This window comes from Callithrix jacchus, chromosome 6 (genome assembly GCF_049354715.1).
Source record: "Callithrix jacchus isolate 240 chromosome 6, calJac240_pri, whole genome shotgun sequence".
Taxonomy (NCBI): domain Eukaryota; kingdom Metazoa; phylum Chordata; class Mammalia; order Primates; family Cebidae; genus Callithrix; species Callithrix jacchus.
In genome coordinates, this window is record NC_133507.1 from 103,891,199 (window position 1) to 103,917,514 (window position 26,316).

The 26,316-nt window shown below is 40.7% G+C and overlaps 1 protein-coding gene across 7 annotated transcripts in view; it reads right to left on the reverse strand.

Moving 5' to 3' along the window:
• Window positions 1-10,588: 10,588 nt before the first annotated feature.
• Window positions 10,589-26,316, reverse strand: part of C6H2orf76 (chromosome 6 C2orf76 homolog) — a 63,106-nt gene continuing 47,378 nt past the window's right edge. For all 7 annotated transcript variants that reach the window (XM_008999020.5, XM_002749518.7, XM_054257707.2 and 4 more), the window contains 3 exons: window positions 25,856-25,893; window positions 19,943-20,024; window positions 10,589-10,904 (listed from right to left, as the gene is read on the reverse strand). In XM_008999020.5, the coding sequence (XP_008997268.3) occupies window positions 10,828-10,904; window positions 19,943-20,024; window positions 25,856-25,893 (197 nt within the window). In that variant the 3' untranslated portion in view covers window positions 10,589-10,827. The remainder of the gene's footprint in view (window positions 10,905-19,942; window positions 20,025-25,855; window positions 25,894-26,316) is intronic.

The window sequence follows — 26,316 nt, forward strand, 5'->3', positions numbered from 1 at the left end:
AGTCCCAACTAGGGGACATTCCAAAGAGAAGGGGACATGTAAAGGAAACATGTGACAGGTAATGTGCTCAGGGCTAGCTGAATCCAAGGGCAAGCCTCCTTGGGAAAGGAAATGGGAAGAGAAGGGTTCCTGGAAAATAAAAAACAAGTCCTTCCCTGGTTCCAAGAACAATACTGGGTGAGTGTTGGTCGGAGTTGACAGGTAGGGGAGACCTGGTGGCAGCTGGACACCCCTGCCTTGTAGGAAGAGGCCTGGCTCCGCTGCTCAGCGCTCACAGGAACAACCTCCTATTCGGTGTCTAAATGTTCTTTCTGCGAGATGGAATTAATAGTCTTCCTCTGTAAAATAGCAGTGTGGCAGAAATTATTCCCCAAAACAGAATACATTTATGCAGGCACCGAGCTAGGTCACCTTACCAAAGCCACAGAGAAATTCTGGAAGGTCAGTGTTATCATCCCCATTTAACAGAGCCAGAAACTGAGACCTGGAAAGGCCCAGCAGCTGGCCCAAGGTCACACCTCCAAGCAAGCAACAATGCTTGTGTTCTTCCAACTCAGGGCTGCCTGACGTCAAAGCTGAGCTCTCTTCTGCCCCTCACGCTTGCCTAGAGCAAACACAGAAAGACAAATAATTCCAATACATGCAAAAGTGCACCATTTGCCTTTTCCAATTTGTATAATTTTAGATGTCACCACAAGTTCACTTCTAGGTCACTTTTAAAACAAGCAACTTTGCTTTAAGGCAAGTGGGGGAAAAAAATCTGCCTTAATTTGCATAGTTGTACAATCCACTCTTCAGTCTTCTCAGTTTTCCAGGGAACAGTTCAAACAGAAACAAGTGACAATCTAGGGCACTTACCTTGCTTATTATGACTAACCACCAGAGCGTCTGGGTTTTGTTTTTTTTTTTTTTCCTTCCAGCTGGTAAAAAAGCCCTCACAGGAGGCTCAGGACCGCCTGCGGGCATAAGCGGCAGCCGCGTGGCAGAAAAGAACTGTCAGCCGCATGAAAATGCAAGTGCAGCAGTGACCGGAGTCAGACCTACAAAAAATGAACGAACTTTCAACACAGGCTTTCCGCTCATTTCCTCAACTCCATTTGAAACACACATGCACTCGGGACTGCCGACCAATTATGCCAGAGCATTTGCTATTTCATATAGGATAAGCAGAGAAGGCTGCTTTGATGGCATTTGAGCAGATATCTACACCACTTTACACATCTGGATGACTAATTTTGACCAAAGAAACACCTAGAGAGTGTACTCGATCTGCACAGATCTATTGCTACATTGCTATGAGTTGAGCTTCAACAATCTGTAAAGTTTTGCTTTAAAATTCAAATACAATCTTAGGCCAGGCATGGTGGCTCATGTCTGTAATCCCAGCACTTTGGGAGGCCAAGGTAGGTGGATCACCTGAAGTCAGGAGTTCAAGACCAGCCTGGCCCACATAGTGAAACTCCGCCTCTACTAAAAATACAAAACTTAGCCAGGTGTGGTGGCACTCGCTTGTAGTCCCAGCTACTTGAGAGGCTAAGGCAGGAGAATCGCTTGAACCCAGGAGGTGGAGGTTGCAGTGGGCTGAGATCGTGCTACTGAATTCCAGCCCGGGTGACAGAGTGCTCAAAACAAAGCAAAACAAACAACAAATACATCTTCAAGTCATTCACTCATCCCGGAACACATCCATGCTGGCCTGTGAACTGCCACTGTTCTACACACTGGGGACATTCTAATAACAGAAGACAGAACAGAAAAGGAGTTTTTTTTTAAGTAAAACAGAATTAGACAAATGAGATTTGCAAGGGCAAGCATTTGCTATTTTACACAGCATAAGCAGAGAAGGTCTCTTTGATGGTATTTGGGCAGACATCTGACAGAAAGGAAGAGAACCATGCAAATAAATGTGGAAAAGTCATTGCAAGCAGAGGGAAGAGCATGTGCAAAGGCCCTGGGACATGCAGATATTTACCAGCTGGCCCTGGGGCATGCATATGTTTAGTGTGCACTGAGAAGAGGCCCAGGGCCAAGGCTCTTTCTCTGAGTAAGGGTTCTGAGCTAAGGCATGACAAGATCTGACTCATGTTCTAAAATAATCCCTGTGATGGCTGGGTAGAGAATTGCAGTGGGGCTGGAATTGGAACAGGAAGAACTGTAGTGGGGTAGGACTGAGAGCAAGAAGCTCAGTTAGAAAGGCAGTAATCCAGGTAAGATGGCGGTGCCTTGGACCCAATGGTAGTAGTGAAAAAGGTGAGAGGAGACTGGCCCCTTCATATACTCTGAAGGTGGAGCAAACGGAGCTGGCTGATGGCATGGGTGTGGCAGTAAAATAAAAAAGAGATATGTCTCCAAGGTTTCTGGCCTGAACATATGGAGGACGGAGCTCATGTCCTTCAGTGGAGAAGACTGAAATGGCCCAAGCTCAGGAAGAAAGCTCAGAGGCTCAGCTGGGGTGTGTTAGCATCTGAGGCCTCTATCAGAGGACCAGCGGGGACTCCAGTGGGGAGCTGGGCTGTGGACTGAGATCTGGAGTCTGCAGCATTTAGTTGTTTAAAGCTGGAAGCATGCACGAGGTCAGCTAGGGAGAAGATATAATTAGAGAAGTCAGAGGACTGAGCCCTGGGGCCTTCCACATTGCAAAGGTTAAAGGATGAGGAAGAACCAGCAAATAAGATGGGGAGGAGGGGCCAGTGAAGCCAAGGAAGCAACTGTTGGCAAGAAGCGTTTCCGTTGATTCTGTGTGTCCAAGGCTGCTGAGAGGCAAAGCAATTCCAAGACAGAGAATCCTATTCCTGTGGCAATGGGGACCTTGGGTGTCCTTGGCAAGAGCTGTCTCAGCAGAGTGCTCAATAAAAGCCCTAATGGAGGAAAGGGTGTGCTGAAGGAATTTGGCTGTGAAGGAAAGATGGGTGGCTCTTGTGGGAGGGTGGATGGGAGAGCTGCCCCTATGCTGGTGGGTGTGGAACTTGATGGTGTGGAAGAGGGAGGACAATGCTGAAGTGTGCTCATCGGTGTGCCAGAGGTGGAGGGCCCGGGCTTACAGGAGGACAGACTTAGAATCGAGCACTACTCACTCGCCCACCCACACAGGAAGGCAGGTGGGGGACATGGCCAGGAGCAGGAACATATTGTCTAAGACAGCCTGAAGTGAGGACAGCTGCTGGGATTGAGAAGAGGAATCTCAGGGTCAAGGGCCTAAAGGAACCTGGAGAGCGAGGGGAACTGCAGGGCAGCGTGAGGACTTGACTGCAGCTTAGCAGCCGTGACTGACAGTGTGGCCAGTCAGCACGTGCTCTCTACCCCACCACCTGCAGTGCAGCTGCTCAGGTGCAGGTGGAGAAGGTGAAGCGCAGCAGGGTTGGGCCTGGGCCAGAGGGGTCAGGGAAACAAGGGTCTAGGCAGAGGAATGATGAGAAGGCACAGAGGATCTCAAGCCCAGGGGGTGGGACAGTGAGAAGACAGCAGTATTGATGAAGTGTAGTTCATCAGGTAGGGGCTGAAGAACCTTGGAGGGGGCACCAGAGGCAGAGAAATGGAAAGACAGGAGACAGGGGTCAGAGAACGGGAGGTATATATTGAGATGGCGTTGTGGACTCGGGTGCAGTTTTAATGACTACGGCTAAGGTGTGCCACTAGGAGTAGGAGGCTGAGACAGAGAAGACAAGAAGGTTGCAGTGAGTTCATCAATGACCTAAGAGGCCCCAGGGTACAGGAAGGCTTGTCTATGTCTATCCTGTATTACAAGAAACAGCAGCAGTGAGCCAGGAGCTAAAATCATCAAATAGTAAGAGTGGCACAGGACCTGCAGGTGTCTGCAACAGGGTTGGGGGACAGCGATCACGTATAGTCCGATGGCATAAGCCTCAAAGTCACAGGACAGAGAGAGGAGGAAGGGGCAGTGTTCAGGAAATTAAATGAGGTTGTTGTGCTTTGCTAAACAGAATTAACACTGAGTGGATTGAAGATGACAGCTCCCAATCCTACCGCTCTCATTCCCCACCAAGTCAGAGATGAGGAGGGGAAGCCCTTGCCACCCTCCCTCCCTACCACTTGCCTTAGTCCAGTGAAGGAGCCGCAGACTTAAGAGTGCTCTGGTCACTGCTTTGATTGACCAGATTTGATTGATCACAAGAATATCATTATGAATGGCAGTTTTTTCTCATGTATTGGACGTAATAGAAATGAAGTTAAAACCTAAAGCTTGAGTCTCTAAGGCAGCATTCCCAAAACAGTCTGCCCTGACTTATTTCCAAAGAGTCACATGACTTCATCTGGGACCTGAAATGGATTTTCTCCGTCTTAAATCTCGCAGCCTGCAAATGACATTATTTACTGAACACTCATCGGAAGTGGCAGCAGCAAGGAAGAGAGGAGGGTCACTGCTCCCTAACAAACACATCGCTAAGCAGGATGACACACATCCTGCGTGTTTCCTTTAAGTCATTACAACTACATGACCCTCTCGCTGGCTAATGACCAAAAAATGAGTCTCCAAAGACCATTATCAAAATTCTTATGTTCATGTTCTATCTCCAAATGCACATTTGGGGGTGGGGAAAGTAGTCTCAGGTCTGATTCATTGAATAAATGTATCTCCTTTGATGGAAAAAAATGACAAATGCCATGCCTTCCTCTTCCACTGGTATAAATGGAGGTGCAGTGAAAGGAACAGAGCAGCCATGGGATGCACGCTGCGGCTCCACGTGAGGGATGGGTTCTTTCCAGGCCTGCAGACAGCAAGACCCACTGTCTTGATGGTGGAGTTCAAAATATTAACCTCAGACCAATTAAGTCAATATTCCACTTCAATTGCCTTTGCTACTCTGAGCAATCATGAGACCTTCTGAAAGTAAAATGTGGTGAAACTGCCCAGAAACAATACTCAGAGCCCTTCTCCCAACACACGTGCCTTTGTACATGTACACGTGTATAAAGGCACAGTGAGAAAAGGATGGTGAGATTGCCAGGCCACTTCTCTAGTGGGCAGAGGGGTCCAAGTACGGATCCTTGGACTCTTGGGCCCACGATGCCCCCTTCTGCATCAGCAGAAATGGGGAAGCCCTGCTCTTCCCTCTTGTTCATAGCAATCAGCAGCAGGTTTCCAAAGGGGCCCAGGTCAGGCCAGTTCTCTGGGTATCCAAATAGGCAGGAACATCACCCTCTCTCTTGCCTGTGTCTGGAGCAGGTAGAAAAAGAAGGAAAAGAAAACCCATTCGCTATGGCAAAGAAGCTCCTCAAAGTCACATGAAACCTGGCCCAACTCGTGGGGCCACGGCCCATGTGTTCCTTTGGCACCGGCAAGTTCTCTTCAACTGAGAAACAGAAAAATGCATGTAAAGGGGCGTCAACAACACAGATGGGGAAATGTCTCTTGGCCATGGTGGACCACCTGTCTACCACGTTTCTCCAAGTGCCTGACTCCCTTTGTTTTCAAAGAGTGGCAGAAGGTAGGATTTGAAGCCAGAAGAGACTTGCTCTTTGACTTTTCAGGTTTTAGGCCTTGGGCAAGTGGCTTACTCTCTGAGGGTGAGGGTTTCTTGCTCAAATGAAGCTGCTGCTGCCGCCGCACTCACTGTAAGCTCCTAAGACATGTAATGAGTGCTCACTTCCTGCCAGGCTCTGTCCATAAGTGCCTTGTAGGCAATGTCCCACTTGATCACAAAAGTCTGCAGAGTGGCCCTTATTTTCTCCTCCATCTCACAGATGGAGAAACCAGGACGCATCGGAGCTCTGTCACAGTCGACTATGCGGATTAAATGAGAAAATATAAAATACATACAGTGTCTGACACATGGTGACTGAAAAAAAAAAGAGACTTCTCAACCTTGAGAGTGATCATGCTTTGAAATGCATACAATGACAATGCCTTTAAAATACATCCCTATATGTTTAAGTAACATAGGTGAAAAAAAATAATCTGGACGTATGCTCACCAAGCTGTGCAAAGGAGTGACCTTGCAAGAAGAGGATTTTTACTTTTTTTAACCTTCAGGATTTGTTGTTGGTGGTGGTGTTTTGAGACCAGGTCTGGCTCTATCGCCCAGGCTGGAGTACAGTTGTGTGAACTCAGCTCACTGCAACCTCTGCCTCCTGGGCTCAAACCATCCCCCCACCTCAGCTTCCTAAGTAGCTGGGACTTCAGGAATGCAATACGATGCCCAGCGAAATTGTGTAGAGATGGGGTTTCACCGTGTTGCCCAGGCTGGACTCAAACTTGTGAGCTCAACTGATCCACTGGCCTTGGCTTCCCAAAGTGCTGGGATTACAGGCGTGAGCCACCATACCCGGACTAGAATTGGTTGTTTAAACAAGCAAATGTGACTTAAATCACATAAAAAAGATCAGAAACACTAAAAAAATACATAGAAAAAATAACCTCGATGGAATATGTCAAAATGTTCATGGCAATTGCCCAATGGGTTTTTTTTCTGCTTTTGATATCTATACATGTTTTGGCTTTATTTTTACTAATTCATTTTTTTAAAGAGATGGGGTCTCACCATGTTGCCCAGGCTGGTGTCAAACTCCAAGGCTCAAGCAATCCCCCCACCTCGGCCTCCTGAGTAGCTGGGACTACAGGCATGCATCACCACGCCCGGCTTGCTTTTAGTCATTCTTAACACACTTACATTCTCCTTATAAAATTATGGCATACGCCTTTTGTGTTTTAAGAAGGCCTTCTCTACTCCAAGGTCACAAATATAACCCATTTTTTCTTCTAATAAACTCATCTTGTTTTTCACGTTTAGTTATTTAATCCATCTGAAATTTTGGTGAATGGTATGAAGTAGGACCCTTAACCGTTTTTTTTTTAAATACCTGGCCACACGCTAAATAATCTTTCTTTTCCTCATAATTACAAATATGACCTTCATTAGATATTGTTTCCATGTAAATTTTATCAGTTTCTATATTCTATTCCATTGATCACTTTATCTATTTCTGTATCATTACCAGCTTGCTTTGATCACTAAATGTATTCTGACAGCTGGTAAGCAACCACCCTTGCCTCTACCCTGTCTTTTGTTTTTCCAAATTGATCTTGGCTATTCTTGCACATTTATTCTTCCAAATGAATTTAAAAATCAATTTGTCAAGTTCCATGATAAATCCTTTGGGATTTTGATTGAGATTGCATTTACTTACAGATTAGGTGGGTATCTTCCAGCTATAAACATGTAATTTATCTCTATTTAGGTCTTTTATACTCATCTAGTAACAGTATTTTAGAGCTTTTGTGAACAAGACATTATAGGTTCAGCACTCAAGTCTCTTTGTTCAAAAAACTTAATTCTCTTGCAATCATATAGTCTGCAAATGAATGTTTTGTCTACTCCTTTTCAATATCTGAGACCCATTACTTTTCCTACTGTGTTGGCTACAATAAGACTTGCAGAAATATACTGAACAGTAATGGCAATAGTGTTCATTCTTGTCTAATTCATTTTTGTGCTGGAGTGCAGTGGTGCGATGACAGCTCACTGCAGCCTTGACCTCCTAGATCCCAGGGATCCTCCCACCTCTGCCTCTGAGTAACTGGAACTCGAGGCACAAGTTACCACTCCTGGCTAATTTTTTGTATTTTTTGGTAGAGACAGGGTTTCGTCCTATTGCCCAGGCTGGTCTGGAACTCCTAGGCTCAAGCAATCTGCCTGCCTCAGCCTCCCAAAGTGCTGAGATTACAGGCCTGAGCCACCACACCCAGCCGCAGCCTCTTATTCATTTAGATTTGCTGAAACACTTCTCCGTTAAGTAGGTTTTCTATGAGCAACCTTCATCAAATTAAGGGTATTTCTTTCCCTTGCTAATTTTTATATATGCATGGACAAGAATATCATCAAATGCCTTTTGACATCTATTAAGCATAATTTTTTTTCTCCTTTATAGATTTTGAAAATTACATTGATAGGTTTTCTAATTTTGAATCAATCTTGCATTCCTGCTAATAGTCCTTTTTTAGTCACACAATATATTTGTATTTATTGTAAAAACCACAGAAAGGTATTTTCTCATATTCTGGAGGCTACAAGTCTGAAATCCAGGTGTCAGCAGGGCCCTCCTCCCTCTGCAGGCTTCAGGGAACAATCCTTCTTTGCCTCTTCTAGTTTCTGGTGGTTGCTGTCTATAAGTTTATTTTTGATTTTTACAACTGTGCGAGTAAGTGAAAATAGCCTATATGTGCCTTTTATAATAAGGAAAATACACACCAAAAAAGGTAGTACACATATGTATTTTTGCATTATCTACTTAAAAATGCACAAGTAAAGATACACTTAATTTTATATTTTGAAAAAGCCTGGTATGCAAACTGAATGTGTGCAAAGTAAACAATGGAATCGTTTTAACCTCTACTTATGGAGTTCCCTGTTTGGGTTACTGCTGTCGTCATCAATCCAGCCACTCAACCCCAGCAAGAATCACTGAAGGCTCCATTCCTCCCTCCCACACTGTCCCCATCCAGGCATTCACCAGGTCCCAAACATTCTAAGGTCATTCTACTCAGGTCTCCACTGGGAGACTGCAGGATGGAATGGGGGAGTCAGGATTTTAAGACAGACTTGGTTCCAATCCCATTGCACATTACTGCATTCTCTTGAGCAAATAACGTTATCTCTCTGGGACTCAATTCCCTCATCTATAAAAATTCATGCTCCCGTTGAAGAACTGTGGTCAAAGTCAAATGAGATAACATATGTAAATTAACTACCACACCGTATTTGTCACAGAATGCATGATCAAATGGTAACACCAAGAACCTTTCCACTCCTCTTCTTCCCCTCTGCCTCTTCAAAACTTCACCTGCTCAATGATGTCTTCTAGTCTTTCTGCCATCTGGACATTGATGACAAAGCTTACTTTCTAAAATGCAAATGGAATCAAATACCTGTTTAAATCATGCTACTGGCTCCCATCTACCTACTAGATACAATTCTAACTCCTTAGCATGACATGTAAGGGCTACATCAACCTACCTTTCTGGCCTTATCTTCCTCTACTCTGTTCTGTGTACATCACAGTCCTGTATAGATGCTCCTCAACTTACAGTGGGGTTAGTCCCAATAAACCCATTGTGGGTTGAAAATATCAAAAGTCAAAAATGCATTTTTAATACACCTAACTTACCAAACATCACAGCTTACATATGCTCCGAACATTTACATTAGCCTAGAGTTAGTTGGGCAAAATCATTTATGACAAAGCCTATTATAAAGTATTAAGTATTTCATGTGATTTATTGAATACTGCACTCAAAGTGGAAAACATAATGGCCGTATGAGACCTCAATGTACGGTTTCTACTGAATGCATATTGCTTTGTACCACTGTAAGGTGGAAAAATCATTAAGTTGCACCATCTATGAAAGTCTTGCGCTTTCTCCTGAAACCTCAAGCTCATACACAGTGCTTTGTTTTTGTGTATGCTATTCCCTCTTCCAAAAAGCCTTTCCCGTCTTTTCTTCTAGGCAAAAATTCCTATTCGGTCTTCTAAGACACAGCTCAACTGGTACTTCATAAAAACAACAACAACAACAAAAAAAAAAAAAAACAGAACTAATTTGTGTCAACAGTGCTCCATGGCAGCTTTTTCTGCTATTCTTAAAATCACTTGCTTGTACTTGTGTCTTTCCCCATTCACAAAGGCAAAAACTGGGTACTTCTTCTTTATTAACCCCCAAAGAGCTACGTCACCTGTGTATTAACACTTTGTTCATCAATGAAACAATCAATAAAACAGAATTTCTGTTTTAAAGACTCTATTAACTTTTTCAACAAAGCAAAACATCTTCTAATCATGTTAATCAGACTTTCAGAGTTGATTTTTTAAAAAATAATAGGTTTACTTAAGTTAGATGTGACCATAATGAAACCAATTTGCCCTCCTGGCAACTCTGAGGACTCAAGGAGCAATGGCAGGGCCGGCTAAGCCCTCCAGGACTTAGGGAGCAATGGCAGAGCCGCCTAAGCTCTCTAGAACCCAGGGAGCATTCGCAGGGCCGGCTAAGCCCTCCAGGACTCAGGGAGCAATGGTGGGGCTGGGTAAGCTCTCCGGGAGTTCTGATTAAACGCAGGCTGACTGAGAGGCCGCTGAAATAACGCAGTCCTCAGGTGCTGGTGGTCAGCCATGATTAGGAACCACAAGTATTATACTATTGAGAAGGAATGTATCTTCCAGAACATTTCTTCCAGAAAATGTTCTATGATAGTTTGCTCTGAAAGATGAAAAACACAGCTCAAGAAAGAAAAGAAAAAATATCAGCAACATTATATGTATGAGCTGCAATCTTTTTTTTTTTTTAAACCTTCTTACATCATAAAACCTCTCTAAAATACACATGATTCAATTCCACATATGATGATATGTATCCCACACCCTAAGCTAAAAGGTAGCCATGAGGGTCCTAAGAAACTCAGAATTTCTGGTAGTCACAGACAGTAACAGTTGCTCTAATTAGAAACTACAGAAAAAATACAAAATAAACAGTAAGACTAGTCACACAATCTTTTTAAAGAACCCAACATGCAAGTCACCAAAATGATTTATAATTTGAGAAAACAAATTATAATTTAAGAATAAATATTCCACGATAATTTTTAATAACGATTTATTTCACTTTCAGAAAATCTAATGTTTTTCTCATATCATTTTACAACAAGAAAGAAAAAGAAAGAGAGAAGGAAAGAAAGACCTGGAGAGAAAGAAATCACAGATTTTAGCAAAGAGTAGAGCCTGGGATTAATTTTTTAAGATTTGTTTGTCAATTTTAAAACTCAGTGGTGGAATAAGAGCTTAATACAGGTATGCAAAAAGGAAGCCCCAGAGATGTTTTCACCAGGATGAAATGGGATTAGCTTTGTAGTTCTTATAATCTTCTTCACAGAAGAATGCAATTTCGGTTTCACTGGCTGAAAAAAACAAAATGGAAAGAGATTTTAATGAAAATCTAAATCTTAAACAAGTATGGAAATCCATAGTACTTTGATTCGGTGTCTTAGAAGAGCTTCAGATGCCCAAAGAGAAAAAGGTTAAGTTATTTGTTGGGCTGCACAACGCATTTTACCAAATCAACGAGAAGTTTCGGGTGAAGTTTTAAGAATCGAAGACTCAAATAATTTAAAAAATAAATTTCAAAAACCCAAAAATTAAAATCAAGAGTTAAGGTAAGAATCTAGTTTGCAGAAAATCATAAAACTGCTCATTTATAGTACTCTTTACAGTGGTAGGAAAGAACAAACCTTGATTTCTTTTTTCAAATATGCTACTCAGGTACTGAAGGAGGGGGGAGGGAAAACTCTCTTTCCCCCCTGAAATTAGCCTGTAGGTATAATAATTTAATACTTAGAGGATCAGTAGAATATTTTACAGATCACTTTACATTCTCCCTCATGACCCATCAAAATATGTGTCTGAAGAAGTTAATTTTTTGCCCTGCTTATGATTAATTCATGTGGCTTCAACAATATGCAAAGTGAAAGACACAAATTGGCTTCTACCTCAATACCTTCAAACACCTCTAATTATTCACAGGGGAGATGGCACAGCTAAAGGACCCACGAAGGTTCAGACCAGTCACAATTCTTTCAACCTAGCAGGTCAAGGACTGCGTCTTCTAAAACAATAAGTCAGCAACATTATTAATTCAGGCTGGAGACAAATCTGATGGAAAGCCTTCCAATTATTAAACATGCAATTCTTTAAGGTGTTGTGCCAACAAGTTCCACATTCATTTTTTAAATTAAACCAGAAGTTAATACAGTCTGCTTGGCTTTTACAGAAAGAGCAAAAGGGCCTTCACAATCTCCACAAGAAAACAGACAAGATTATTCGTAATGAATACTGAGCACTCAATTAACATACTCTCTAAAAACAGACAAGTAAAACTCTCCAAGTCAAATAAACAGGATAACAAAGGGTGCCAAGGATTACCACTGGGCTCCTAGTTTACAACCCTCATCTCATCATGAGACTTTATCACAAAAGAATGAAATTAATGAGATTAGCATGCCATTTCATTAAAAATGTTTTTGCTGTTTAAGAATATCAAATTTAATGTTTGTTAATCATAAGCTACCCACATGCATTACAGAAAATAAACAAGTGTCAAAAGAAGAAAATAAAGCCACCCGTAGTCACAGATCCGCATTCCAGTCCTATACTCTATCTTCAAGATTAAATTTAATCTGAGTAGATGAAAATCAGATTGCAACCTCGAATCACAAGGAGCTTGTGAGGAATACAGCAGAGAGAAAATGGAGATCAATAAGGAGGGGCTGTAAAAAAGACACACTCGGTGCAGACGGTAAGCTAAGGTACAGTTAAATTTTACAAGCAAGTGGCATCTAAAAGAATGGGTAAAAGACGCTACACTTGGCATCAGTGGGAAAAAGACAATCAAGAAAGGAAGCTTCAAAAACTTCCATATTCAAAGATATTTGGAAATCTATCCTTTATACAAAAAGCTCCTGGGGTTTCCCTCTTTGAAGGGAAGCATGCCCAGAGGTAGACTTATATAATTTGCAAGTGATTCTAATCAGCCTTCTAATGGAGAATGAGCAAAAGACACCCTGTTCTTAATAATCACAGAGCAAGGTCTTATCCGTGGTGTGCTATTTACATACAGAACTTTACACAGGGCTTTGCCCACACAGCACTTCGCTTGATCCACGCTAACTGTAATTACAATTTTCGCTTACTGCAGTTGACATTTATCTGAACTCCTTTTGAGAAACTAGTATGTCGTACACTTCTTCAGCACAGCAATAGTAGGTTCAGAGAAGCTGATGGAAAGCAGGGACTGAATAAGCAATTCTGTTTTGACACATAGGTTCTCTTGGGTCCAGTTAACTTAAACATCAATCCATTATTTACGTAAGGCATTTGTGCCAGCTCTCATAATATAGACTCAAAATAAGAGTCCACAGTGTAAAGATTTTATTTTCAGATGATGGCACTTTTTTTTTTTTTTTTTTTTTTAGGAAATCTAGGTAAACAAATGGGTTAAAGTATAATACCTCAGGTTGATTTAAAGATTTTGTCACCCTTAACAAATTGGGAAACACACAAATTACAAGTTACAGTGAACACTCAAAAGTAAAACATTAAATGGATTTGAAATCTTAGTAATGTGGTCCTTAAACAGAAGTAGATTATATTGTTTTTTGAAATCTGTAAAACTGCTGAAAATGTTTGAGAGAATGATTTTAAGGACTTATGCTGCAAATTTATTTGCCAATTTACATGAAAACCAATTATAAATGACTTTTAAGACCTCTACATAATCCCTCTTTCCACCATTATCCCTTAAATTCCTGCTTCCCAAATACTATTTAAAATGGCTCCTGTAAAACTGGCTGGGGATGAACCCTCAGGAAGTCTACCTTGTGCTGGTCCCCCAGGGCACCTGCTTTGAAATTAAATGTGCTGCAGGCGGCAGCGCAGTCAGGTGCAGAGTGCCTTGGCATGGGAATCGGAAATGAATGTGCAATCTAAAATCCAATAACTACATTGCCACTTCATCCCTTCGTCTTACTATCAAATGAAACCGAGAACCCTCCAAATACATTTGTAAGATCATTTTAATACTGATGTTCAAGTTTAATGAAATAAACACAAGCCAGGGCTTTCAAACTTTGGATATAAAATTAATAATTTTATAATGCTTCCAGAGACAGACACACACACACACACACACACACACACACACACACACACAACTTTAATAGAAAAATAATGAGTTTAAATGAAAGAATACAAGAACAATGGATTTTAAGTGTAAAATCTCAAGAAAAAATAAATGCAACATATTTAAACTCTTTAACTAATTTATCTCAGTAAACTCATCAATCAACAAGGATTCATCCATACGTTCTGAGTCCCTAGCCTCCTGCTAGTCAGCACCAAGCAGTATGAGGTGCAGCCCCTGTTGTCTGGAAAAAGGAGCCTGAGACACACGCACTGACCTTGTGATACAAAAAAATCCACCATCAGGGAGGCTGGCATGTGACAGTAACTGCAGACTGTTGACAAAAAAATACATGAAGGGCGAGGCGTGGCTTCTGTGGCAATCTGAGACCAAACGACAAAGTTACACCCTCTCCCCCACTCTGGGAGTACAGCCTATCCTCCCAAATTTCACAAAATCCTAATCTACAAATCATTCGAAGCTGTGCTCACAGCTGAGTTATATTTCTAAGTTTTTTTTTTTTTACCACCAACAGAAGTCCCAAGTGCTGTGCCTTTTATTTCATGACTTGCTTCAGATGTTTGTTTTGGATCTGCTAGCAGATTTCAAACTACAGTCTGAAGAAAACAACTAGCAAAAAAAAAAAAAAAAAATCTGGCCTTTGATAGACTGGGCACATGCCTGTAATTTCCACCATGGTGTGGGGAGGTAAAAAGGGAAACACTCTACGGAGGTGCACTCTGAGTCCTGGTTCTGGAATCCCCCAGTTCCCTGGGCCCAACACCATATTACTGAGTAACCAGATGATCGCTGTTTCTATGTAAAGGTGAAGAACGGCCACCATAATGTACTGTCGAAGGAAGAAAACATGCATGAGCTAAAACACTGCTACCCAGAAACGAAAAGGGAAAGGGGCCCACGCCTCAAGGAAACACAAATCTAACACAGACCCTGAAGGAGAAGGGGGAGCTGCAGAATCCCACAATATTAGCTGAATGGACGAGATCACCCAAAGGGGTGAGGCATGAAGACAGGGTTCTGGTTGGGGGCAGATGACAGAAGGGACACACAAAATGAAAACAAACCACAAGGGAGTTTTGGAATTATTACAGGGCCTGGCTTGCCAAGAACACTTTCCTCAGATAAGCACTTAGGGTTTGGCCACTATCTTGTTTTAAAATGTTTCCCATGAAACACAACTGGCTTTGGAAGTATTACTCAGCCACAGTTTCTCTCTTAAACCAGGCTAGATTGGAAAGACAACAGTAGTAGAATGTAGCAAAATGAAAGAGAGAAAATAACACTTAAAAAAAAAAGCTTACAGGTAAATGTATTACTTAGGGGAATCAGTCCATAAAACTATAATTGCTGATAACAAGGTAAAAACAATCTTTAAATTATAAGTAACATTTCTAGGTAAAAGTCTCTTTTTGCTTCCACCTAGCAAATCTTTTTAAAGTACGTATTTTCATACTGAGTCCACAAGCAAAATCTTCCACCGACGTCAGGTGTAAAACGTTCCATTGGGATCTGCAGTGCCAGTAAAAGCCAAAGAATGAACTAGAGGATTTCTCCATGAGAAAAGAAATCTTCAAACATGTTTTTTCCCCTAATTTCCCCACTCGCAGCCTTTCTTTTCCTTTTACAACTCCAGCAAAAAAAGTCCTAATGATAAATTTGTTACCCTGGCGTTATTCCCATGGCAACTCACTGTGATAGCAGAGTGACAGCTCTACAGCAAGATCAAGTGGTGAAAAGGGAGACAGGGAAGGCTTCGAATTTTTCTCTTAAACCTCTTAAAAATCTAACCAGACATGGCACTGAGGGAGGGAAATTTCCCTAGAAAAATCACATATTTCAGGCCAGGCGCAGTGGCTCACGCCTGTGATCCCAGCACTTTGGGAGGACGAGGCAGGCAAGTCACTTGAGGTCAGAAGCTTGAGACCAGCCTGGCCAACATGGGGAAACCCCGTCTCTATTAAAAATACAAAAATTGGCCAGGCATGGTGGCGCACGCCTGTAATCCCACTTACTCGGAGGCTGAGGCAGGAGAATCACTTGAACCCGGGAGGTGGAGGTTGCAGTGAGCTAAGATCTCACCACAGCACTCTAGCCTGGTGACAGAGTGAGACTCCATTAAAAAAAAAAAAAAATCATGTATTTCAAGTATCATTTTCACAACTCAACTCTCACTTTGAATTTTTTGTTGCTCTCCAGGTACCCTCATCTCCTTCCCCAGGTATAACCTCAGCTTGTCCCCAAGAGCAAAGCAACACCACTTTAGATAACAAAGAGAAAATTGCTCCCTGCAGGGACCCAAGTCACCGTGAGCCCAAAGCTGCTGGCTTGCCAGAGTCAGGAGTGCAGTTTGGAGTCCTCATACCACCCTGAAATGAGTGGAGAATCTGGGAAAAGAATCTGACTGATCCAGGACCAATATCCTTAAACTAAGAGGACAAAAAGAAGGATCTGCTTCTCACCTTTACAGATGGTTCATTACATAAGTCAGTTTGAAATTAATCACAATGAGACCAACAACTCAATATTTTAGTAAAATCAAAACATTTGCCAAGTGCCTTCTCCAGGACAGTTTCCAGACAAAGCAGTTGTCCTTGAGGGCCTTTTACACACATCCCTACCGATGCCCTCATTGTTTTACACTACCTCATGACATCATTCTACAACAGGTTTCATTGTTCCTATTTTTACAGAAAACAAAATAGAATTTCAGAGAGGGTAAGTGGCTTACAGAAGGCCAGAAGGCAAGCAAAATGCACAGCCTTCATTCGAACCAATTTTCCACCAATTTGATGGGTTTATACTTATAAAAAAAAGTCCTTTAATTACAAGGAATACATGTAAACTGTAGAAAAATTTTTAAATCACCAGAAGAGCACTTAGATAATACAGATAACAAAAGAAAATATCAATTACTGGCAATGCCACCACCTCAAGAAACCATTTCTATAATTTTGGCATATGATCTTTTCTCCATATATACACAAACAATAATCTTACATGTATATTTTAAACATTTTAAAACAACAATGAGGTCCAGCACAGTGGCTCACGCCTGTAATCCCAACACTTTGGGAGGCCAAGGCAGGTGGATGACCTGAGGTCAGGAGTTCAAGACCAGCCTGGCCAACATGGTGAAACCCCACCTCCACTAAAAAACACAAAATTAGCTGGGCATGGTGACACCCACCTGTAATCCCAGCTATTTGGGAGACTGAGGCAGGAGAATAGCTTGAACCTGGGAAGTGGAGGTTGCTGTAAGCCAAGATTGCGCCACTGCACTCCAGTCTGAGTGACAGAGCAAGACTCCAGTCTCAAAAAAGAAAACCCAAACAATAATGGAATCACACAATATATTCTATTTCTATTCAATAAATTAAGCTCTACTTCAGTGATTCACATAAAGGGAAGGTCAGGACTAACCCTACCACCCCTCTGAAAGACCTATCATAACCTCACAGCTTGTTCCTGTCGACTTAGAAAAAAGTATCACTGAAATTCAAACTTGAGAAAGTCTTATTGGTCAAACTGACCTACAGAAAATTAGAGGTCATATTCATTCCCAACAGTGGTATAAGAGTATCCATTTCCTACACCAGGCACTCCCTTGTGCAATGCCACTTTTTTCATGTCTACTAATCTTAAAACAATTCCTGCTTGTCCAAGGTCACCCAGACAGTAAGAGACAGAATCAGGTTTTGGACTCAAGCACTCTGGCTCTAGACTGTAATCTTTATTTTTATAGAGATGAGGTCTCACTATGTGGTGCAGGCTAATCTGGAACTCCTGGCCTCAAGCGACCCACTAGCCTTGGCGTCCCAAACTACTAGGATAAGAGGCGTGAGCCACTGCACCTGGCCCCAGACTAGAGTCTTAACACTAGACTCTACTATATAAACAGTATCTATGTACTCATTTCTAACAAGTACTCACTCTCTCCTAATAAGGTGGAACTATTTTTCATTTGTGAGTTATTTCTTCTATCAGTAGAATTTTTCTTTTTCATAGTAATTACAAGGACGGCTCTTTATAAAGTTAATAACTTCTTTTCCTTTTTCTTTTTTTGAGACAGAGTCTCACTCTGTTGTCCAGGCTGGAGTGCAGTAGTGTGATCTCAGCTCACTGACACCGTTACCTTCCGGTTCAAGTCATTCTCATGCCTCAGTATCCCGAGTAGCTGGGATTACAGGCATGTGTCACCATGCCTCGCTCAATTTTGTATTTTTAGAGGAGATGAGGTTTCAGTGTTGGCCAGCATGGTCTCAAATTCCTAACCTCAAGTGATCCTCCCACCTTGGCCTCCCAAAGTGCTGGGATTACAGGCGTGAGCCACTACGCCCAACCCCAGGCTAATAACTTTTCATCTGTTGTATACGCTGCAAATATTTTTCAATGTTTATTGCTTCTTCTTTAACTCTGTTTAGAGTTTTTAGTTTTTATGTAGTCAAACCTATCACTTCTTCCCCTTTAAGGCTTCTCTCTTTGAGGTCATTCTTAAAAAGCTCTTCTCTTTCCAAAGATTATGAAATTATTGAACTACATTTTCTTTAAAAATTTTTTTTTTACATTATAACATTTAGCCCATCTAGAATTTATCTTGTAATTAAAAAAAGAGATGAGATAAGGGTTTGAATTGTATTTTCCTGAATGCTTTGACAATGGGCTTTTACATAATTTTCTGGCTAAATCATTCTTTTTTTATTTGAAATGTTAACTTTATCATCCTGGGAAATATTACCCTTTTTTTAGTTTTTGGATTTTCCAGTGTTTTCCATGGAGCTGTCTGTCAATTCCCCCATCAATATCAGTCAGTCTGTAATATTCATTGTGCCGTATGCTTTAACAACAAGCAGGGCTGCCTTCTGGGTACCACATGCCCCAATCACAAAGGTGCCACCTGCTACAATAATAAAACAGCATTTGAAGAAACAAATGCCAAATTCAAAATCATTCTTCAAAATAACCTTATATATTCATAACATGGAAAGGCATGAATATTCTAGCAAATATTGTAGAGGTCAACACAGAAATCGAGTCTACGATTTCACAACACGCTATTTAAAACCCTATTTAAATTGGAAGATCTATGTCAGGAATTCATGCTAGTCACATAAATCAATCAGAAGTAAGTTCCTGATATATGTGATTAAAGTAACTCAAAAGAATATTCATCAAAAACATTTCAGGCTTCCCAGTGTGCACCTCAATTATTGTGTTCCTTAACCAGTGCACATAAATAATTATGAACAACGTGAGGCCCAGGCAGGTGGATCGCCTGAGGTTAGAAATCTGAGACCATTCTGGCCAGTATAGTGAAACCCCACCTCTACTAAAAAAATATAAAAACTAGCCAAGCAAGTGGTGCACACCTGTGGTCCCAGCTACTCAGGAGGCTGAGGCAGGAGAAGCACTTGAACCTGGGAGGCAGAGGTTGCAGTGAGCTGAGATTGCACCACTGCACTCCAGCCTGGATAATAGAGCGAGACTCTGTCTCAAAAAATTAATTAATTAACAAATAATTAAGCAGCATGGCGTGTGACACTGCATCAGTCACCAACTGCAAAGGTGTGTCAGGAGCACATTGCCTTCAACCATTCAGACCTACCTGACAATCTCCATCCCCTCTTCTGCCAGATCAGCTTTAGGTCTACATATACGTAGAATAACAGTGACATCTAATGGTCACAAAACATGTCAGATAACATTTCTTTATAATAAAACCACAGCACATTCTAGGCTGGAAGGCCCAATCAGGTACTTTCCAGCTGCACACACCAGGCTCCCATTTTCAGTTCCATGCCTTGGTGAGCTGTGAGTGACTCAGAAGACTATCAAAAACCATACGGCATGTGATACAAACAACGACATGTTTCATTATTCCTCATTAGTTCTACTACGTCCATTTCTCTCCAACCATTGGCTCAAGTGACAATAGTAAGAATAAGTAGACATGGTACTAACAAGCTGTCACTTAAAATGACCCTCAGGGGAGTTCTGACCATACCTTCTGAAAAGAGCCATTGCATTCTGCACACTTGGAGAGCAGACACCTACTGCCCTCAGTGAAGAGATCAGAATGCACATCATTCTCATCCTCCTCCTCTGATCAGTTATCAAGCAGTGTCAAGGGGGCCAAGGGTAGCATTTACTTTCCAGTGAGTTATCCAAATACCACCAGCCAGGCCTCAGCATAGGCCGGGAGAGTGAGTTTCCCCTCCAGCAACACAAGGCCCCCTTCCTCACCGATTCCAGCTGCTTTCAGAGTGCTGCTTTGTTTCAGCAGGAGTCTGTCATCGTCTTCCAAACTCAACACAAGTTCATTTGTCTAAAAAACAAAAAAGAAAGAAAATCTGCATTTCATCAGTATTTAATGGGCTTATTTGGTGAGATTTCTCAAAGACAGAGTTGTAAATTTCAGCACAGCAACAGTAAGTAGATTCCACTCTCCTGGCCGTAATGAGGGCAGTGATCAGAGGCACACTGAGGACCTGCCGAGTGCACGCACCACGTAAAGCACTGGGGAGAGTTCTGTGGTGTGGGTGTGAATGCAGATCAGGATGCAAATCCAGACTCCACCAGCACCCAGCTGTGTGTTCTCAACAAGCTACATGACCTCTCTAGGACTCGATTTCCTCATCGGTAGAAAAGGGGAGGAGAGGGCCCCTTCCTCATCACCTTGTGGTAAGGGTGACACGATGGAGCATATAAACCCTCAACAGTGCTGCTTGCAGGGTGAGCACACTCTGTTAGCTGTCACTGTTCTGTTGTTGCACCATCATCATCTTTTCCTGTCATCTTAACCTGGTCAGCAGCAGAGCTGAGCTTTCAGCTCTGGTCAGTCTGACTTCTGAGATAATTAAGTGTGCTTCCTTTTTTTGTTTTGTTTTTTGAGACAGGATCTCAACCTGTCACCTAGGCTGGAGTGCAGTGGTGTGATCATGGATCATGGCTCATGGTTCACTACAGCCTCAATCTCCAAGTCTCAAGCAATCCTCCCATCCCAGCCTCCTGAGTAGCCGGGACTGCATACATGTGCCACCAAGACCAGCTAATTTATTTTTTAGTAGAGATGGGGATCTCACTATATTGCCCAGGCTTGTCTTGAACTCCTGAGGTCAAGTGATCCTCCCACTTTGGTCTCCCAAAATACAGGGATTATATGCATGAGCCACCATGCCTGACCACAAGTATACTTCAAATGGCCAAAAGTCCACATATCTAAAAACCTTGCTCAAGCTAAATAACATTTGATTCCATGTCACATTAATTGGAATATTTCTCTATGTGACTTGGGGTGGAGGTAAACAAGAGTGCTCTCCAGTGATACTTACAAATCCAGTGAGACTCCATAAATACAAGTGAAAATTTAAAGTTGCTATCTGCTCCTACATAGCACAAAGAGGTGACCACTGGTTGGGCACACAGCACCACTTGTCAACCAGAACACAGCTGTTTAGAAACATATTCTATTTCTAGGATACAGCTGAGACAGAGAGTCAACAGAAAGGCCTCTTAGCGGCCAAATCAGAAGCCCAAGGCATGCAGGATTCACAGACCTCATTCACTACAGAGCACAGGGGCTTAAATTCCAGAGCATACAGATTAAAAGAAAAAATACTTCACTCAATCATTTTAGAATAGGGAATACAGTCTGTAATCCCAGCACTTTGGGAGGACAAGGTGGTAGGACTGTTTGAACCCAGGAGTTTGAGACCAGCCTGAACAAGATGGCAAGACCCCATAGCTACAAAAAAAAAAGTTGTCTTTAATTAGCTGGGTGTGGTGGCATACACCTGTAGTCCCAGCTACGTAGGAGGCTGAAGCAGGAGGATATCTTGAACCTGGGAGGCAAAGGTTTCAGTGAGCTGTGTTCATGCCACTGCACTCCAGCCTGAGCAACAGAGTGAGACACTGTCTCAAAAAAAAAAAAAGGTAGTATCTACTCATTATACAAAGTTCTCCAAGCACATATGAATAGAAAGTGAAGTTAGTCTCCTCCCAATCCCCATCCACCAGCTATCTAGTTCTCCAGCAAGGACGGGACCACGGAGAGGACCTGTTTCTCATACCCTCCCAACACAGTGTGTTAGCAAAGCCTTCTGATTCTTGCCAATCTGACAGCTGTGGGTTAAGTATGGAGTTGTAGATTAATTTATCCAATAGAGTTGCAGAATATCTTCATAGGCAAAGGAAATTCAGCCTCTTCTGTAAGTTAGAAAATGTCCCCCCAGTTTTTATTTGTTCCTTGCTTTCTCTCTCTCTCTCTCTCTCTCTGTGTGTGTGTGTGTGTGTGTGTGTGTGTGTGTGTGTGTGTGTGCGTGTGTGTGTGTTTGGAGAGGGACCCTTACTCTGTCGCCAGGTTGGAGTGCAATAGCACAATCTCAGCTCACTGCAACCTCCACCTCCCAGGTTCAAGCAATTCTGCCTCAGCCTCCAGAGTAGCTGGGACTACAGGTGCGCGCCACCAAGCCCAGCTAATTTTTATATTTTAGCCCAGCTAATTTTTATATTTTAGCCCAGCTAATTTTTATATTTTTAGTAGAGACAGGGTTTCACCATGGTGGCCAGGATGGTCTCCATCTCTTGACCTTGTGATCCACCTACCTTGGACTCCCAAAGTGCTGGGATTACACCACGTCCGGCCATTCTCAGTGTTTTGTTTTTTTTTTTTTACATAGAAGGTGTTAAATAAATTTTGGTGGAATAAGTTAGTGAATGAAGTAAAATGTACCAGTGTCATATTGTTTCTCAGTTTTCTGTCATACTTAGAAAAACTTTCCGCATTCCAATATTTTTTAAATTCCCTGTTCTCTTTAAATGTTTTCATTAATTTCATTTTTTGAATTTTTCATCATGGAGAATGTCAAGTATAATTATATACTGATAATAAGCCCCCTGTCCTGTACCCATGACCCAACTTGAAGAAATTATCAAATCATGTTTCATCTGTTTCATCTCTATCCTCATCTATGGGTTTAATTTTTTAATCCAAGGGGTATTTATTTTGACATAAAGAAAAATACATAAATTTAACTTAGCTGTTTTTTTAGATGTTTACCCAGTTATTCAAATACCATTTATGAAAGCCTCCATCTTTTCTTTACAGACTTGAAATGCTATATTTACTATACATTCCATTTCCATATTTTAAAATACTGGGGTATATTTTTGAACTTTTAATTCTGTGCCATTAAATAACCAGGTCATGTGACAGTGCCATACTGTTCTAATTACTATAGTTTTATAATATGTCTTAAATGTTAGAGCTAATTACTCTCATTTATCTTTTTCAGAATTCTTCTGATTATTCTTATTTTTTACATACTGATCTAAAAATCAGCTTCTTTAGTTTACATATATACATAAGTATTGTATTTTATTGGGGTAGCATTAAATATGTAAATTAAGAGAGAATTGATTTTATGCTGTTGCATCTTCCTATCTAAAATATCCTAAGCATTTCTATTTAAGTGTTATTTTGGAACCATCATAGCAGGTTTTGTTTTGTTAAGTTGAAGTACAGTTTCACACAATAAGATGCACAGATCTTGAGAGGAGTTCACTTTAATGGGTCTGAAAAATCAATCCCAGAGTTTAGATTTATATTTTCAAGTATATGTGTGGTGAGGGGTGAAGAAGGACAGCCTCATTTTAAGTTTTTAAGTTTTTTTTTAAAGACATTGCACATTTCTTATAAAGTTTATTCCAGGGTATGATGTCCACACATAAGATGGAAATTAAAGTTGTTATTTCAATCTTTTAATAGAAATTATTGTGACTTTATAAACCAAACACTGATTATCACCCATAATACACACACACATACACACAAACACACACACACACACACACACACACAGGAGGCTCTGGTGGGAAGGTATGCAGTCAGTCTTTTTATTGTGGGAATGGGAAGAAATTTCTGAGGATATCTAATAATCAGGAAAGTCTCTAAGCCTAGAAAATTAGGGAAATGGGGAAAATGCCTTTTATGAATGAGCTCATTAAGACTTAGGAATTATTTAGATGTCTCTCCTTTTGGCTGATGATGAAGATTAAAGTTACAGCTGAGTTGGAACACTGACAGGGCATGCCAGCAATGCCACAGACCCTGCAGACGGGGAACAGAAGAGGAAAGGACAACCATCACTTGGCAATGAGAAAAATGACTCTGAGCTGAATAAGGCACAAATGAGGACGTGTGGATAAAGTTTCTCTGAAGTTTTAAAACTATATCTGTAAAAATATATTGAACTCTTTCCATAGAAAAGTTGAAGCAGAAACTTGCAGAACCATCCCCAGGGCATAATACAGCCTGTACTTAACTAGCATCATTATGATTTGGATGAAAGTTTATAAAGCCAGATGTCAGAAGCACTCTAAGTGACTTAATTGTTTTGGGAATCTCCCTTAAACAAATACATCATTCAACTGGAAAAACAAGCCCTAATTTTAAAACTAGAACCTGCTGTGTGAAACATAAGTCTTAAATATAAGTAACAATTCTAAGATTTTTTTTTCTGTCTTCCAATGACAGAATTTCCAGATTTTTAAAAATGTTATAATACTGATAATTTGAACACGATGAACTATGTCTTCACTAAGATAAAGGAATAAATTACTACTTACTCCTTTTCAGAAACATGAGCATATGAAAAGCCAAACAATGTAAATCATCCAGCAATGAATGGAGAATGGGGACACACTTCGCTCAACAACCTTTTCAAAGAGCATACTGTTTTAACTTTATTTTAGATTCATATTTGTATTTTAGATATATATAATATATATAAATATACAGTAGGACATTTCCTATTCTCTACATTTTAGGAACGAGGTTGAAAACATTCCTGTCCCAAAGAAGAAAGATTGGACAAAGTCCAAATACAGTAGTCATACATTCTAGTACCAATCAAAAGGGCATATTCCATAGCACAGCCCCAGACACGTGTAAGCATGACATTTTGAGGCATTTCACAATAGATATTGTAAAATAGGCATATACAATCCTTGGTATAAAAAAATGAAGTAACTAGAAGGAACCAATCCTACTAAACCCTTGACTTTTGCTCAGTAAAACTGATTTTGGACTTCTGACCTCCAGAATTGGAGGAGAATAAATGTGTGCTGTTTTAAGCCACAAAAAAATTTAAATAAAATAAATTTTAAAACACAGTTACTAATTAATATTCAACAGGCATGCCCTCACACCATTTTCTTGTGATCTGTGATACTCATTTATTTGAAAGATGATTAAGTGTATGGAGTACATCTACAACTAGAGAAGACAATGAAATGAAATGAATTCATAAATACTTCATTCAAAAATTGTTATGGAAAAACTCGGATGAGTCAGGCATTGTGCCAGGTATTGGGATATGATGAATAATAACTTGCTCCTGAGTAGTTTATATAACACGGTTAAGATTACTGCTTCAGTGAACAGCCAGGTCCTACCCTACTTAGCTTCTGGATGGAGGCCAAAAGGACTTTAATGAGGACTCTATAGAAGGCCACTGTGATTAAAGAAAAAAGATCACTCTGCTCTGTGTGTATGATAAACCAATCTTTGATTGTGGCTTCATAAAAACAGAAATATAAACACGCAACAAACCCATAAACAAACAGCTCTCTTTGGGAAAGGCAAGACAACTTCAGGACTGTAGGCCATGACCTTGGTGGAGCTAAAAGGTGTGCTCCCAGAGCCACAGTTCTGTGCCGCCTTTCATACACAGCAAGGATCAAATCAGAACAAGTGAATTATTTGTGTCTGCTTCTGGCCCTTTTGTTCTGGTACAGAATTAAGAAAATCCAAGAGACTGGATTGAGAAGTAATAAGTAGATCCTTTTCTCTGTAAAATGAATTCATTTTTCCAAGTTTTATGCTTATTTTATGTTAAATATGTGCTTCATAAACAAAATATCGTATACTTTTTTTTTTAATTAATGCTTTTTTAAAAAGGACCTACTACTAACAAGGAAACAGCTTATTTTTTTCTTCAGTGAAAATGCTAAGGTGGTAGAAAGGGTACCTACAAAATTAAAAGCACTATTATAATGGGAAATATTTTAGATGTACATGTATTCATTCACTTATTCCCAAATTCAACCAACATTGATTACTTGCTATGTGACAGATACTGTACCTGTGGAACATACCTTTGATTTATGGGCTTGATGAATAATCTTCAGTGTATCTGAAAGAAAAAAGCAAGTTATCTTTTTACACAGTTTATTCTAAACTTCTTTTCAAATTATGAAAACGAGTAGAGTAGAGTGGTTATGAGATTGAGAAGTGTAAGTTCTTGTTTTATAACCAGACTCACTTAGAAGAATACTGTACAAAGAAAAATTCCTTTTATGGATAATTAAAATTGAAGTAAAAGATCTTTCTTTTCTTTTAAAGCCTTGGTCTTTGACACACAGCAGTGTATGTCAAAATTTTATGTCAACTCAGCACATTTTTTCTTAGAATGGAAGACAAGAGAATCACATTACTGTATCTTGTTTTCTGGAGTCACTACAGATCAGAATTAGCAAATAATGTAAAAAGAAAAAAGTCTTAAAATAGACATTAACAAATGCAGTTCAAAAAAATCTACTCAGATGAGATACAATGA